This window comes from Gavialis gangeticus, unplaced genomic scaffold, assembly GCF_001723915.1.
Source record: "Gavialis gangeticus isolate Ggan-Ray unplaced genomic scaffold, GavGan_comp1, whole genome shotgun sequence".
In the NCBI taxonomy this organism is placed as follows: domain Eukaryota; kingdom Metazoa; phylum Chordata; order Crocodylia; family Gavialidae; genus Gavialis; species Gavialis gangeticus.
Genome location: NW_017729033.1, coordinates 88,088,539 through 88,105,039, shown reverse-complemented (window position 1 = coordinate 88,105,039; position 16,501 = coordinate 88,088,539). Strand labels below are relative to the sequence as shown.

Here is a 16,501-nt window from a genome sequence, read left to right as displayed (position 1 = left end):
CTGAATCTATTCTATTTGCTATAACCCCAGGGCAGGAAGGCACTGCTGATGCTTTATTTTGTATTTCCAAGATGTAGCTTTCTTGAGCATATGTAAGATTCATTGAGTAAACAGTTTATTTCCTGTTTAGGTGAGGAAAGTAATGAACAGGATATACCACCAGAATCATAAAATTTATGAAAAGACTGTGCGAACTACTGCAGCTGCTATCATCTTAAGTAGTTACCCATCCTACATGGAAGTAAAAAACCTCTTGCTTTCTATTGGAGAGCTGCCACAGGAAATGAACAAGTACATGCTCTCAGTGGTCCAAGATATACTCCATTTTGAACTGCCTGCAAGGTACATTTTATTTATTACCAGACTGGATACAGGCATGCACATACACATGCATGTACACAAATATACATACCTGCATTTTATTATTCTCTATACTAATACAACATAGGTTAAAGCCAACAAGCATATAGTTTCTAGCCAATTAATATATGTAGCTGTTTGGAATGCTGTTGGGGAACAAATGCTTCTTACTCCATTTTGTAGTAGTAGGAGTGGAGTGTTTTGTAGCGATGATAATCCAGAAAGCATGAAAGAGGCAATATTTTTTTGGTCATATTTTTTGGACCCGTTATAGTTTCATAGTTTCATAGATTTAGGGTCGGAAGGGACCTAGTAGATCTTCTAGCCTGACCCCCCACCAGGGCGGGAGAACAACAAAACCCCAAAACAAAAAACGGGACTCAAATGAGTCCAGCCAGGTAGGCATCCAGCCTCTTCTTAAAGACCCCCAGGGTAGGGGCCAGCACCAAATCCCTTGGATTTACAATATAAAATTAAGACTCCAATAAATACAGAGAACAAAGACCAATAGTAGACAAGCGCCTAAATTTCATCAAAAATCATGGGGGTGATGTGCCAACCTACCATTTGGGGCAGTTTGGGTTAGTAAGTCTGTTCCCCTGAAGTGCCAGCCTACCAACCATGAGAGCCTTTGAAGGTTAAGAAAGAAAAAAAAATCACTGAAAGACCTTTGATTCTAAACAATGCTAGTTTTCAAATAAATCCTTTTTAATGGCTCAAGTTTTCTAGCACCAAATTGAGAAGTATCGCCAAGACCTTATAAAAGCATCTATCTCAACAATGTAGATCAAAAATGTTGTGGTAGTAGTCTTTTAAGTTAAGTTTCTGTTTGTAATAGGGAACCAAAGTTTCCTGTTACTGTAAGAAGACAGTGGCAGATCAAGCTTGTTGTGTGGGGTCAGCAGCTGGGAAAAGAGCCAACTGCTAGAAACTAAGCAGGCCAGGTACAGCAAGGGTAAGAGCTACCACTGGAGGGATGATTATCTTGGAGCTAGCTGCACAGCAGTTAGCAGCCCAGTGGCAGACCTCCAGGCAAGTATAAAGATAACAACTGCAAGCAGCTGGGCTAAGCTGCAGCGGAGGAGGGCAGGTTGGTCCTCAGGCCAAAAACAGAAACCCCTGTGTGTAGCTGGAGAGCCACATGACAGGAAGGGGTGGGGCTTTGGGACATAAAAGCTCAGTACCTGATTGCAAGCAGTCAGTTTGGCCCTACAGACAGCAGGTAGAGGAGGTCGTGAAAGAGATGGTTGCAGGGAACAGACTAAGCGACCCAAGCTTCCCCAAATAACTGCAAGAAAAATGCTAAGGGGGTCTTATAGCTCACAGGGAAGTAAGGACACAGTGTGGGGAGGATTTTTGTTGTACAGCTGTTATGCTTGCATTTAAGTTCTGATTAGACTAATTGGAGGACTGGACTATGGCTATGGGGGACATGTGGAGGTGACAGAGGGATGCCTGGTAAGGCCACTCAGTAGCAAACCTAGCTTGGCATCAGGGGCCCCAAGGGCTAAGGCTGGTGTGATACATTAGGCCAAGGCCGGGAGAACTAAGGCCAGAGTCAGGCAGTTTAGCTTGGGGTGAGGCACCCAGAGGGCTGTGGTCTGGTACAGGCTGAGACCAGAACAGGCTTAAGCCAAGAGGGCCAAAGCCTGGAGAAGGAATAGGGCCAGGGAAAAAAAAAAAGCCTTACCAGGGCCAGAGGCCCAATGGCCAACTTAAAGTAACATCCATGAGGCATAGGCATGGCTTCAGGGGCAGACGAAGGTCACAAATAGCCCATAAGTCAACAGGTACCCTGAGGCACTAGTAAGACCAGCAGGGCCACAGCATAGTGTGTGGGGGCAAGGTGGAGCTAGACTGGGTTCAGTCTGGGGACCTGGAGGCAGCCTCCTGAAACCTCATAAATTATATCAAGGCATGGCAGGTGAGGTAGAAAGGGAGGGTATTGAGAGGAGCCAGAGTGGGGGCAGAAGTCAAGCGGCAACCAAGGGGGCATCATGGCCACCTCTGGGCCCTGATTCTTTCACACTGATATAAAGGCATAATGAACTTATATAGACAGACTGGAAATCCAAACTCAATTAACATTACAGTTATAAAGACAGGCACTAAAAAAATAAAATCAGACAGTGCCTGCCCTATACGTAGGGATTTTACTCCCCACAAGTTTCTCCATCCAGGACCATTCACAAAGAATGTTTGTCTCAAAATTCTTTCAAGACAAAAATAATCAGTTTTGGTGAGATTCTCAAGAGTACTTAAGTAATTTAGCAGCAGAAGCCCCAGTGAGATTCTATAGGTTTTGATGTTTCTTAGCCCAATGAGGAGAAATTCACTGCCTTCCATAGACTTTGGATATGGCTCAGAGAATATGTCCAAACCTGAATCTCCTCTCTCCTAACAACCTGACATTAAGTGAACTGGGTGAAAAATGAAAATTCTTTCCCAGGAAAGAATTCTGCATTATTGAAAACAATTTTTCTGAATTGGGATGAAAAAGGGAAAGTCAATGTTTCTAGACTAGTTCTGGTGGAGGAGAACCAACACAGAATTTCTTCCAGTGGAAGATTCTTAGCTAGCTTAAACCATTAGTGCCCTCATGAGCCAGAACACATTTGTGACCACTCTTTCTTTCTTGCTTTTTTCCTAAAGCAAAATGATTCGCCAGGTTCTGAAGGACATCTCTGTTCATAACTATGACCGCTTCTCCAAGATGGGATCTTCCTCTGCCTATTCTGGCTATGTGACACGTATGTAAAAAAAAAAAGTAGCCTCTTAACCCCATTTATAACCCCAATCATGTGACTTAATCACATGTATCTGTGTTTTTGTTAATGAAGGTGATCCTGATGCATCTGCTACGTACAGCCTCGATATACTCTACTCAGGCTCTGGCATCTTAAGGAAAAGTAACATGAATATCCTTATTTTCAATAAAAAGTCTCGACTTCATGCCAACCAGGTAACTGCCATATGCTTCATAAAAACTGAGCCACAATATGGTCTTCCTTATGTAGCCTTTGAGCATATGTAGCTCCCATTGAAAACCATGGGAGTTTGGGGCATCAGGATCAGACAGAGAATATATCAATAATCGGGGGGGAAGGGGAATAACACACTGAAAATGAGAAAACATGTTTAAAAAAGAAAAGGTACTTATACAACAGATTCAAAGTTCCAGCTGTATAGAAAAACTACATCATCTTTCTGTTATATCCAGTGAAAACTTCAGAGACCTCTAAAATAAGATTCCAAGAGTCTGGGATCTAATCAAAAATGGAAACTTAGGGACAGGCTCCGGTTTGAAAAATTTATAGGAGTTAAAATTAGAAGTTTTTCTTTTGGCCTTTTGTTAAAAGTAATATTATGGAAAATCCATTAGATATAAAAATACTGCTGAATTCTCTCAGGAAAAGAACTGTATGATAAGAATGTCACTGTTTTTTTCCTCACAGCTCATGTCCACACCATTTCTGTACCATACCCTGAAGCACTACTAGGAATCATGCCTCACCCTCTCACTTCCACCCTGTGTACCATTTCCTGAAAATAAGGCAATGCGGTTGTCTCAGATCAGCACTGGACACACAGAGCCTGAGAGCAGTCTGGGTTTCTCTCAGATATTTACTGGCACACATTCAGCACCATGTGAAGACAGCTACGTTGCCTCATTTCCAAAATTTGGCGCACACGGAGGGAGAATGAATTGGCATACTTCACAGTGGCACAAAATGTGGAATGATAGTAAGCAGTCTTCAGAGCTTAGGGCTCACCTGAGGTATAGACCTTCAGCTGTTCTTTTGAACAGAAGAAAACCTCACCTGAAGCTTATTAAATGTGAAAGGCTCCTCTGAGATTACTTTGTTATTGTTATGCTATTTTTTTGTCTTCTCTTTACTCTTGATTGCATGCAGTTAGGTTTGTTACAATAAATGTACATCAGACTCATGTACTAGGAATGCTGGCAGTGTTTAAAAGTCCACAGTGGACAGACTTTGTCCTGAATGCTGTGTCACTGTTACCTTTTAGGTCATTCTTGAAGCTCAGGGCCTGGAAACTATAATAGCTGCATCTGCTGATGAAGGCGAGGAAAACCTGGAGTCCTTTGCTGGCATGTCAGCAATCCTGTTTGATGTTCAGCTCAGGCCTGTGACATTTTTCCAAGGGTACGCTGATTTAATGTCTAAAATGTTTTCGGCAACTGGAGAGCCCATTAACGTGGTGAAAGGACTTGTCCTCCTGACAGATTACTCACAGGTACTAATAACACACTGTACGCTTCTGTTTCTGTCTCTCAAGCACACACACGCTCCCCTATTCCTAATCCAGTTTCTTCTACCCCCTTACATTAAGATTTTGCTTTACTTATTTAATAATCTAGCAGATCTGCTTACTATTCCATCACAAGATAAGTCATGTATTATATAAAAACAAAATGACAGGAAATCAGCTCAGAAAGCAGAAAGAAAAAACTATAATAAAGGCTACAAATACCTATCACACTAAAAGACGTACTAATGCTACAAGGACAAATCTGTTTCCTATGGAAAAAAACCAAGCTGATTCCCACCATACTGCTCTCAGCCAGTTACTTTTTATTGGACAGTTCCTAACTCCTTAGTGCTGCTGACAGCAGGCCTGTATGTTTGCTTATTACAAATCTGCCCAATGATCCACTGAGGCTGGGTACTCCCTGTCAAATGCTGAACTGAGTTACCAAGGTTTGCATGCATGATGCAGTCTTTCTTACAGTTTTCAAGGGTTCATAATTCCATACCAGTTAAGTGAGCATTCATTGATTATTTAAAAGAACCTTCATGGTAAATATTATACCCACAACCAATCTGGTGTCACAAAAGATTCAAGCAAAATGTGTGTAATGGTTGCGGGTTTTCCTGTGTGATGTCACCTTCCTTTACTCCAAAACTACTGAATCATTACTCAAATTTTATCACATAATTAATTTTCAGGCAGAAACAGTGATTTAAAATGGAGACTATTATACAGCTTTTGATATGGTGGTCGTTACTATGTCATACATAGTCATACTATGTCTACACAGGATGCTGACTGCACAGTAGCTCGTTACTACTGCACAGTGGCAGCATGTGACACAAAGTGCACACTACTCTGCAGCAGCAATGAGCTACTGTGCATTCAGCATCACCGAAAAGCTATTTGGGTACACTACTGTGCAGTAACACTAGTTACTGCACAGTTATTTAGTACTTGTGTATGCAAGTACTAAATGACTGCTCAGTAACAAGTATACAGTCAGAGTCTCATGTAGACACAACCACAGAGTATTTCAGACTATCTGTTAAGCATTCAAGCTTCAGTCTAGTCTCAGATGTAGAGGTGATTGATTAGAGAGGATACATTTGCACAGTATGCATTTAGGTACCTTTCCTGAAGCAAAGCCAATGTGTGGTTTCATTTCCATCCTCTCCCTCTCCCCTTTGCCCCCAATAACTAAACATGATTTAGTATAGAATTGGGGAGATCTAATAGTAGAAATCAACCAATGAAAGGTTGATTGGCAGTCTCCAGTTATAACCCACCTGCTAATGTAGTACTGGGTTTCCAGGCAGTTGTGGGGCAAACTTCACTCAACGTAGGAATTTACAGAGGCTCCCATACCAGAACTTCTTAGCTCATAGATTCTCCTTTATCTTTCCACTTTCTGGTGGAGGAAAATGTCAAAACTGTTCAAAGACAGAATGTAATTTACCCAAGTTGTACCTTTGACAGTATCTGCCAGAAGTGATCCTGTGTAAGCAGGGCTGAATCAATCTCAGCCACTCTGAAACGGTCCTGCCAGCTAAGAGAGTTTCACATACAGGGGACAAACTGTGGAAATTAAGTTCATTAAGAAAACATTCTGGGTTCTTGGAAGGCAAAGGCAGGTAAGAATTCCAGCATGACAGTGAGCTATTTAACAAACCAAAAGGGAGGTGGGAAAGAGAAGGGAGCATCTAGGTTCTCCAGGCCAGAGCACTAAAGCACTGTGTTTCCAGAACTAACTCCTTCCAACTGCTGTGCATGCACCAAGCTCCATAAATATTCTGGCAGCACAGCTTGGCAAGACACTGCAGGGACTCTACCATCCAGTGGACTCTGGATTCCTTTTCTTCAGAGAACCTAATAAGCGTATGGGCCACACCAGGGTTGGAACTACAAGCCTGAACTTACACCAGCACTTTAGATCAAGCGCTGAAATATAGGAAGCCTTGGCAATGGAAGCTCTGTGACAGCACAGAGAGCAGATGGGAACACTTGCTGCTTTTTTTTTCTTGTGTCACTAATAGCACAGTTGCTGCATAAGTGGAGATTCAAGCAGCAGACACCTTAATGGACCCTGCAATGCTTCCCTTTAAGTGCTGTCCAGTTAAAGCCATGAAATGATAAAAAACAGTTGAAACAGATTCAGGCTAACCAGTTTTTTAACAGGATGCAGATGGCTAGTGTGTATGGCAGCTGATAAAAACTATATTTTAGCAATGATGTTCTAAAGCAGGGGTGCCAACCTGTAGCATAAGTGCCCTAGGAATCACAGCATATTGAGGAGGGGGTAGGCAGCACATCAGCAGATAGGACAGGGAGCAGAAAACAGAGTAGGCAGAAGAAGAGGATTGGAGGGTGCAGGGCTTCATGTCTGACACAGCTGCCAAAAAATTGCCCCCCTCTGTTCTAAACTATAAACTGTTTTAGCAGAATTCAACCACCTTTAAACAAGCCAGTAAAACTGTGATAAAAATATTTTTATCTGAAATTGCCTTCCATTTGTGACTCGATATGCACCAGGAAACAGCTTAAATGTAAGTGTAGATGGGGCCTTAAATAGTAATACTGCCACTTAAGAAACCACTTCTGAGAGAAGAATCATCTCTAGATAGACATGGTCCTTAAATGCTGGATCATCAAGAGCCATGATTAGCCAAGTTTCTTGCCAGCTGGCTACTCATTTGTTTTCCTTAGTCAGCATAGACAAAGGTCATCCAGGTCATCATCCTCTTAACAAACCAACTGGCATACAACCCTGGTAAACTATTCTGGCCAATTATATGGCTTTAGAAAATATTTTATAACATTGTTCATTTCTGTCTCCTGCACCCATGCTCAACTCTCTACTAGAAAGCTCTGCAATAAAGCATGGCTCATGGAAACATGGGTCCAGCACAGAAAGGAACAAACATGTGAAGGATGTAGATGGCAGAGTTGCTATCCTATTTATAGGAGGATGGCTGGAAGGGCTGAGAGTAGGGATCTAAAACTGGCTGATCCAATATTCAGCATATCCAGATTTTTTAAAATCCCTTGGAAATGTTATACAGGATTTTATGCTCCCCGCTTCCTGTATATACAATATAAGGGATCATTTCACTTAGTCAGTGGCTCTCTTGCTAATTGGTTAAAGAAAAGAAAAGGTGTAATCGTTCAATGATATACAAAGTCCTGTGAAATATAAAAAGTAAAATAACCAGGATAAATAGTTTTCTTCCACTAGCTTTGCAGCTGTAGTGATCAGGAGTATAGTCAGGCACAGCATCTTCAGATAAGAATGCAGCTCCCAAATTGGTGATATCCTTTTAATTATCTGCCTGCTATTCTTGATGTTTGCTTTGGAGCACCATCTCTCATGAAATCCCAAACAAAAATCATAAGAGTGCACTCTGTAGGCATTGCCACTTTTCACAACTTGGACCATGGATTAAGAATGACAGTGCACAAATTATAAGTCCCTTCATAAAAGCATCCACTCTTATAAAATTGTTTTTGAGCCTATGAAGATGCCTATGAAGTATTAACATTCAGGAGTGTAAAAAACAGTATTTCTATTAGACATCAGACCTGTCAGAAGAGTAGAGAAACCAAATGATTTATTGGTAGGTCAAAGCAAAGAACCAGACTCCAGTAGAGGACAGCTAATTTCTTTAAAAGTGTTTTTTTTCCCTCTGGCATGCTGCTCCATTGCATTTTAGTCAGGTGCAGGTCTAGGAGGGCAGTGGCATGGTCACAGACCCCTTTGGCTGTCCTGACATGAGTTCCTGGCTCAGGGTCTGGCCTGAGCCCTTGCTTTCATGTAGCTCCAGAGCCGATGGGATGAACACTGCCACTGCATGCCACTTTTTCCCTGCTGCTGAATTCAATGTGGAGGAAGGCAGAGGGGAAGGGCAAACTGAGCTACAGCAGAGCTCACTGCACACATGCAGCACATCCAAAAGTGGGGCTGCACCCCCTTCCCTCCTTGCCTTATTTCTGGATCTGCTGCTGATTACAGTAGCATTACCAGTACTGTACGTAGATTTTTTTGTTGATGTGGATCATATTCCAGCATTTTGAAGCAGTGCCAAGACATTGATCCAAACTTTCCATACCCTGTCTTCTATTATAAGTGACACTGCAAAGCCTTAAATAGAAAGGCAAAGGGGAAAAGGCACCTCTAAAAGGCCAGATCTCACCAGTGACTATAGATACAAAGCTTCTCTTGATTTGAATGAGATTTGCACTTGTGTCCCTAAGGATTCAGGATTTGAATCAAAACAAGGAAATGAAGGAGTGGGTCAAGCAAAAGACAAAAAGCATACATGAAGTTTTGCTTGCCTTTTAAAGGCAGATTTGACCTAACTCTATTGTAGGCTTCTAAGCTCTAGTCACATGCACAGTAACTCTCACAGTTAATTACAGAGTCTTAGCAAACTGATCCTCCTCTCAGATACCTAAGTCCAATTTGATAGTGCACAGCAACAAAATCTCTCTCCTGCTTATGCAGGATTGTTTTTTTCCAGAATATATCCTATTCTATATTGCCTTGCCTACCCTTTATAAATCAATCTCACTGTAATTAAAAAGGGGTGCTGCATCTCCAGATCAAAATAAGTAAATCAGGCCTTTTAAATTAACTACAGTAGGTGTAATCATGGCCCCAGAGAAGTCAAAAGGCAAAACTTCCTTTGATTTCAATGGAGCCAGGATTAGATGAAAAAAATCACAGGAAAACAGAACAACATATGATCCAGCTAGCCAGGGGCGTCCTTGCTTATAAGCCATCTTCAGCCTACTGCATTCTTACATTAACTCTCCAGCCTACTCCAGCAACAACTGACTGACAAGTGAGAAGCCTTCTGAACTCTGCCACACAAAATGTTGGGACCTTAAAAGGTGAAGTCACCATAATAGTCACTACATTTCTGAAGGCCCTGTATGCCACAAAAGGAATAAAAGTTAAGACCCCAAAGCAACTTCACCAGCCACCAAGCTGCACTAATAGGGGGAGCCTAATCTTTTATCATGACAGCTTTAGCAAGACTGCAGGACAACTACAAGGAAACCATCTATAAACTCACTAGGGGGGACCAGAAGGGTTTGGGGGAGACGCTGTTTCCCCTAGCGCCCGCTGGCATAACAAGGAGTAATGGGCACAAGTTGATGGAGAGGAGGTATAGATTGGACATCCGCAAAAACTACTTCACAGTTAGGGCGGCTAGGAGCTGGAGCCAACTTCCAAGGGAAGTGGTGCTGGCCCCTACCCTGGGGGTCTTTAAGAAGAGGCTGGATGCCTACCTGGCTGGACTCATTTGAGTCCCGTTTTTGTTTTGGGGTTTTGTTGTTCTCCCGCCCTGGCGGGGGGTCGGGCTAGAAGATCTGCTAGGTCCCTTCCGACCCTAAATCTATGAAACTATGAAAAAAATCAGAGAGATCCCTTCCTGCAAATAGGAGGGGGCAGATCAACCATTCCCACATCCTGCAAATACTTGAAGAAGAACAGGAACAACGGGGGAAAAAAAAGAACTACCAGGAGGGTGTGGGAACTAGATGGTAAAGAAAGAGGACAAAAGTCATCACACCAGAGAGCTATGGACATACATGAGAAGGTGGGAGAAAGGAGCAGACCCTCAATGACAGCAGGAGTCAACCACATGGGTGGACTTCCCCAAAGATCAGATCCAGACCTGGCTAAGTCCTCTCTCACTTTGCTAACTCTGATCAACGTGAGGAATTCCTCTCTTAGAACAACTGAGGTGAAAGAGAGACTGGCCAGACACAAGATACTGTACCAAAGCAAGGAAAGGATTTGGCAATTTAGCCACAAGATCTACTGATCTGGGGGACTCCTAGCAAAATATTGCTTTTCCAAATTGACAACCAAAGCATGATGGCATGGAGGGGGAATGAGGCATTAGTTTCCATTGTATGGAAAACCGTGGCTCCCTTCTTCATTTCCCCTATAGCTGCTGTTTGGCAGGACACAAATTTTTCCCTCCTCCCTCTGCTGCAAACATTTTTCCTTCACAAGAAATTCAGGCCCAGACTTTTGTGAAAGGGCATTTGTGTCCTGTATGGACTAACACCACAGCTTTCACTGTATAGACCAGTGGCTGGCACCCTTTTCAAGCTGTGGCCTGGAGCAACTCAGCTCTGGTCCAGTGTGGGCCAGGTTGCTTCTGCAGTATCCATGACAGGGGTTTTTCCTTGCACCCAAGCTGGGGCCAGGAAGCTGGGAGCTGCACCCATGCCACTGCTGCTTCTCCCAGCCTCCTGCTCTCCAGCTGGGATATAGGTGCAGCTTCATCAGTGCCAGGGCTGGGCAGCTGGAAGATGTGTCCACACTACTGCTGCTTCTGTGCCACAGTTGGGGGGGGGTAGGAGAGGAAGAGGAAGGGAGAAGTGGCAGCAGTATGGACACAGCCTCCAGCTGCCCAGCCCCAGTGCAGCTTTCCATTGGCTGGAAGCTGTACCCACATCCTAGCTGTGGGGAGGCTAAGGGGTGAGATGAAGAAGTAGCTGCAGCAAGGACACAGCTGTAAGTTGCCTGGCCTTGGCACAGCTCCTCTCTGCTTAGCACCAGTGCAGACATGATCATGAGCATAGGCGTAGAAAGCCCTTGGACTCTGCAGGCTGGATTCAGTAGTTCTGCAGGCTGGATCTGGCCTGAGGTCTGTACAGTATGTTGCCATCTCTGGTATAGATCATGAATATGGCAAGACCATGGTCTAATTCACAGCATGCTAGACTTGACTGACAACTTTTTAATCTTCAGTGGGCTTAGGACAGTGGCGGGCAGTTATTTCAGGCGGAGGGCCGCTTACTGAGGTTTGGCAAGCCATCAAGGGCTGCATGACGGGCAGCCAGGGGCAAATAACAATTTGGAAAATTAATATTTTACGGGCCCCATGGGCTGGATAGAATGGCCTGGTGGGCCACATCTGGCCCATGTGCTGCATTTTGCCCACCCCTGGCTTAGGATCAGGGTCTGACTGACTTGCCCAAGTCACAGGAGTCAACCTCCAACACAAGTTTTGGAGTGGGGGTTTCCTGGTGCCCAGGCCAGTGCTCAGTCCACCGTGCTGTACTTCCTTCCTCTCCCAGAATTCCATGATCCTCAGCCATCAGGTTGACTATACTGAGGACCACCAGGCAGTTATATTATGCAGTGAGGAGCATTTTTAGCATCTAAATCAACATTTTCAAACCGTAATATTCTTTCTGAAAAAAAATAATTAGTTTTTCTTGTTTTTAAGATGACACAGGTAGCTATATAAAGCAGGTCAGATTGCCAAGCTGTGTGAACTTTAAAATCCTGGCTGACTGACAAAATTCAAATGTAATGAGCTGTTGTGACCCTGAGCTATTATCACTTCCGAAACTGACTCCATGAAATGCACTTCCAGTCCAGCTGTAAAGGTTTCAAGAAACCACGAGCAGGCCCAATGTAGGCGGGAATTATATTGAATACATAGGCAACTAATTTATATTTGCCAATAGATTTGCTGTAGATGAACTTTTTCTGGGACAGCAATTCCAGATTATTCATGAGGTCTCTGCTGTGCTGTAATGAGCAAAGCACTTTGTATTTACTACCAATATGGAACAAGGGTCTGCAGTGATAAGCCTCAGGTGCAGCGAACAAGAAATGCAGGGCTGCATTATGCCATGAGCTCCCAAGAAAGAATGCTGAGTAAGACAGAATTCCACCTGTCATGCTTTAAGAGGAAGAACAGAAATGTCCGTGTATTCTGTGTTGGTGTTTCATGTGTGTGGAGGAAGGGAGGACAAGTCTTCACTGTGCCCCAGTGGTATTCCTTCTCTTCCCAACAAATACGCAATGGAAAGTAGGCGAACTCCAGCAAGTGAGAACTGACCCTAAAAGAAGCAAGAAAATGAAGAGTGTTTAACTTTCCAATGGGCAAAGCGAGTTGTTATCTTGGTTCTTTTATGTTTCTAGGTCATTCAGTTACAGTCTGGGCTGAAGGCCAATACAGAGTTCCAAAGTGGTCTGGCCATTGACATTTCAGGTGGAATGGAATTCAGTCTTTGGTACAGAGAATCCAAAACCAGTGTCAAGAATCGGTGAGATACCTTCAGTATATGCTGTAACTTTATATGATGAAAGATGTAAAATGAGACAGTCTATTTTGAGGATTTTAAAAATCAAGGGACTTTGAAGTCTAATTAAAATTAAAGGATAGTTATGCTTAAAATAAGATTATCGTTTCAGGAGAAAAATCAAGTGGCAATAAGATCTCCCCTTCCCTATAAAAACAATAACAAGAACATCTTATAAAAATGAATTTCCTTCAGTAGGGTTAGTGATTTCAGTTCATTAGATACTCAGGTGATTCAGAGGACTAATTCTACTGGGTTGTAGACTTGTATAGCTCTACTGGGCTCAGTAAGATTGCAAAAGGGGAAGTGAGAACTGAATTTCAACATGATTTAAAAATATAGGATAATTTTAATTCAAAATCATCTAAGATTTAGAAGCCTCAGAGGCCTAATGGTCTGAACTGATTTTCAGAATGAACTTAGGCACTTTTGAAAATGTTAACCATTAATTAATTAGTTAATCCTCACCTTTGAAGGCATAACCACACCTTTAAAGGGGAACCAAGTGAGGTAGGGAGGTCCAGTATATTTCCTAATGATACAGAATAAGCCAGTACTAGAATTAGGATTTAAATTCAGACATTCCTCAATTCCAGGTCCATGTCTGATCTCAGGTGTATCAAACATATGACCTGTGGGATGGATCTGGCCCTCAGTCATATACTTTAGCCATTGGGCCCCCAGAGAGGCTGGAAATTTGAAGGCAGGCAAGCAGCAGTAGAGCCTACCATGAATTTCCAGGTATGGGAATGTGCGCCAACTGTAGCATGAACTGAACTAATGTAGCAGTCCACATCCAGATGTAGCTAGTGAGCATCTTCTCTGGGATATTAGCAGATATGAGTACCTTGGACTCCCTTTGACTTTGATGAGAGTTGAGGACATACAAGAAAAGTGGCACAAGACCCCCCTGCAAGTGAGGGGCTAGATATGGGAAAATAGGCAAGGTTTTAATTGTTGAATTATGATTTCCTGAATAGTCTAGACTGCTTGTTTTAGTATTCTGTATTTACAGAGAGATGCATTAAACTCCGGGAGAGAATTTAAGCTCTCCCTCATGACTTCTACCTGTTTGAAGAGGGAAGGACCCTCTCCTAGCTGGCTGTGTGAGGCTTACCCATCTCTACAAAACAGTTCTTGACAGCTAACTAGTAAAGGAATTGCAAAAAAGAAGCCAGTAATAACTTAGAACAGAGCAAACATGTATCTGGACCAAATTCAATCCAAGTGGTCCACTGGTTCCAAATGCACTAAGTCTAAGTTTCATGCCCTGCCAGCCTCATTTTGTACATTCTGAAGGCACTACAAAGGTTGGTCAGAAATGCAAGTGAGAAGAGACATTGGGTGTAATTTGCCATTCCCCTGCAAAACCACTGGAAAGTGAAAGAAAACAAAATAGCAGCCTTGCACATCCTTTTTGTACTGGTGTAAATAACTGTCAGAGGATCTTTGAGTTATCACCCTTGGAAATCAAAGCAGTGTGCATCACTATGCTAATACAGGAGGCTGCAATTGTAAAGGATATATGTTTTCCAACATGTATAAGTAAACTGAAAAGTAAAGGCCCTGTTCTCTTCTACATGTGTGTGATACCTATGTCCAGTGGCACTGAATTTTATACAGTGTCTGGAGAACAGGCTTCCTAGAAAGGAATTTATACTGCTTAGGTCAGAGGCCAGCAACCTATGGTCTATGGGCTGGATTTGGCCCACTGAGAGATTGTGTTCTGCCTGTGAAACTGGCACATGAGCAGCAATCTGACAACAGGTCAGTGGCAGTGCCATGGGAGAGGTGCAAGGGGCCAGGGTGGGTGGGAGGGGGGCACAGTGCAGCTAAGTCAGAAGCAATGTCCGGCCTTGGGACCTAGCTCCATCAATTTGGCCCACTGCTCCTAAAAGATTGTTGACCCTTGGTGCTTAGATGTTAGAACTGTTTGCAATTTAATCCCCTGCTTGTTTCTGAAATCTGTTAATGCCCAATTCTTTTATGTGACTTTATTTACAGGGGAACTATGCTGGTAGCTGGCAATATCCTAGTGGATTCCTTGTTTGTGCAGGCTGGTATGGAAACCAGTATTGAAGTAGAGGCCACACTAGACTTCATATCTACAGTACAGTTCTCACAGTATCCATTTTTAGTTTGCATGCAGATAGACAAGATCGAATCTCCGTTCAGGTAAGTAGTATAAATATACAGAACAAGAAGGTCTTTTAGTTACCTGGAACCTCTGGAACCTTCAGGTGGACATGTCTACATATGTGCTTTAATGTACATTAGCCTATTTTAATGCACATTAAGCATCACTTAAAAACTGGGGCATTTTTACATATGGTCCTGACATGGTGCCAGATGCTTTTAATTAGCAAGCTGTGCTAATTAAAAGCACCCACGCATCACATGTATCAGCAGTGCAGCACATCCCCACACTGAGAAAATGGCGGTGAGGTGCTTTGAACTAAAGCACTTCAAACATGTATTATTTCAAAGTGCACCGCTGCCATTCTCTCAGCAGGGAGACATGCTGTGCTGTTGAGACACGTGATGCATGAGGCTGCCAGAGCGTGTCAATTTACGTTGGACTTCCAGCACGTCAGAGCAGGCTTCCCACATGTGTATAAGTGCCCCCGGCTCTTTAGTTAATGTACTTTAAGACAGGCTAATATGCATTTTCCTAGTACCTCACAATGGAGGTATTAGATTTAATGAGCATTAACTAAAGTGCGTTACAGCATGTGTAGACATGCCCAGAGGCAGAGAGAACAGATTTAGGCATAGTAAAAACAGGTACTATGAAAGATCATTCTCACACACATGTATCTACTAATGCAAATCATCCAAGACCTATTACTCAACAGAGATTTGGATAAATGCTTATGCAGTCCCAGACATGCTTTGAATCTTCATTTTACCAGATTTTCTCCACGGGCCTTATAAGGCAAAGAAAATGAAAAGATAACCATTTTCAGCTAGTCTAAAGTGTCATAGTTACAGACAGTAAAAGTACCCAAGACACGAACAAGAAGCATGGGCTATTTAGATGGCTACTGCAGGTATAAATCATTAACCATACAAGACCTGAGCACACAAGATTCCCCTCTTGACCAACCAGTTTCTGATGCCTGTAATATTAGCCACTCTATTTAGTGCTTGGCTTATGTATGGAGGCCTACAAGAGAGATTGTACTTTATGTCGACACCCACACAGTCAAATGAGTCGCCAACTGGCTGGAGGGTCGCACCCAGAGAGTGGTAGCGGATGTGTCATTTTTGACCTGGAGGGATGTGGGCAGTGGGGTTCCGCAGGGCTTGGTCCTCCGGCCCGCACTGTTCAACATCTTCATCAGTGACTTGGATGAGGGGGTAAATAGCACCCTGTTCAAATTTGCTGATGACATTAAGATGTGGGAGGATGAGGGCACTCTAGAAGGGAGGAATAGGCTGCAATTGGACCTAGACAGGTTACAGGGGTGGGCGGATGAGAATAGGATGGGATTCAACACCTACAAGTGCAAGGTGATGCACCTGGGGAGGAACAACCGGCACCATACCTACAGGCTGGGGAACTCCCTTCTTGTCAGTACAGAGGCAGAAAAGGATCTTGGACTCATTATTGATGCCAAGATGAGCATGGGCCGGCAGTGTGGGGATGCAGTCAGGAAGGCCAACCACACCTTGTCATACATCCACAGATGCATCTCAAGCAGGTCCAAGGAGGTGATCCTCCCCCTCTATGCGGCACCGGTCAGGCCGCAGC

General features: G+C 43.3%; 1 protein-coding gene across 1 annotated transcript in view; it reads left to right on the top strand.

Moving 5' to 3' along the window:
* Nucleotides 1-16,501, top strand: part of MTTP (microsomal triglyceride transfer protein) — a 71,266-nt gene that overhangs the window by 48,313 nt on the left and 6,452 nt on the right. Inside the window, exons 12-17 of the mRNA XM_019526538.1 lie at nt 131-342; nt 3,013-3,110; nt 3,201-3,322; nt 4,390-4,617; nt 12,587-12,711; nt 14,752-14,922. Of these exons, the coding sequence (XP_019382083.1) occupies nt 131-342; nt 3,013-3,110; nt 3,201-3,322; nt 4,390-4,617; nt 12,587-12,711; nt 14,752-14,922 (956 nt within the window). The remainder of the gene's footprint in view (nt 1-130; nt 343-3,012; nt 3,111-3,200; nt 3,323-4,389; nt 4,618-12,586; nt 12,712-14,751; nt 14,923-16,501) is intronic.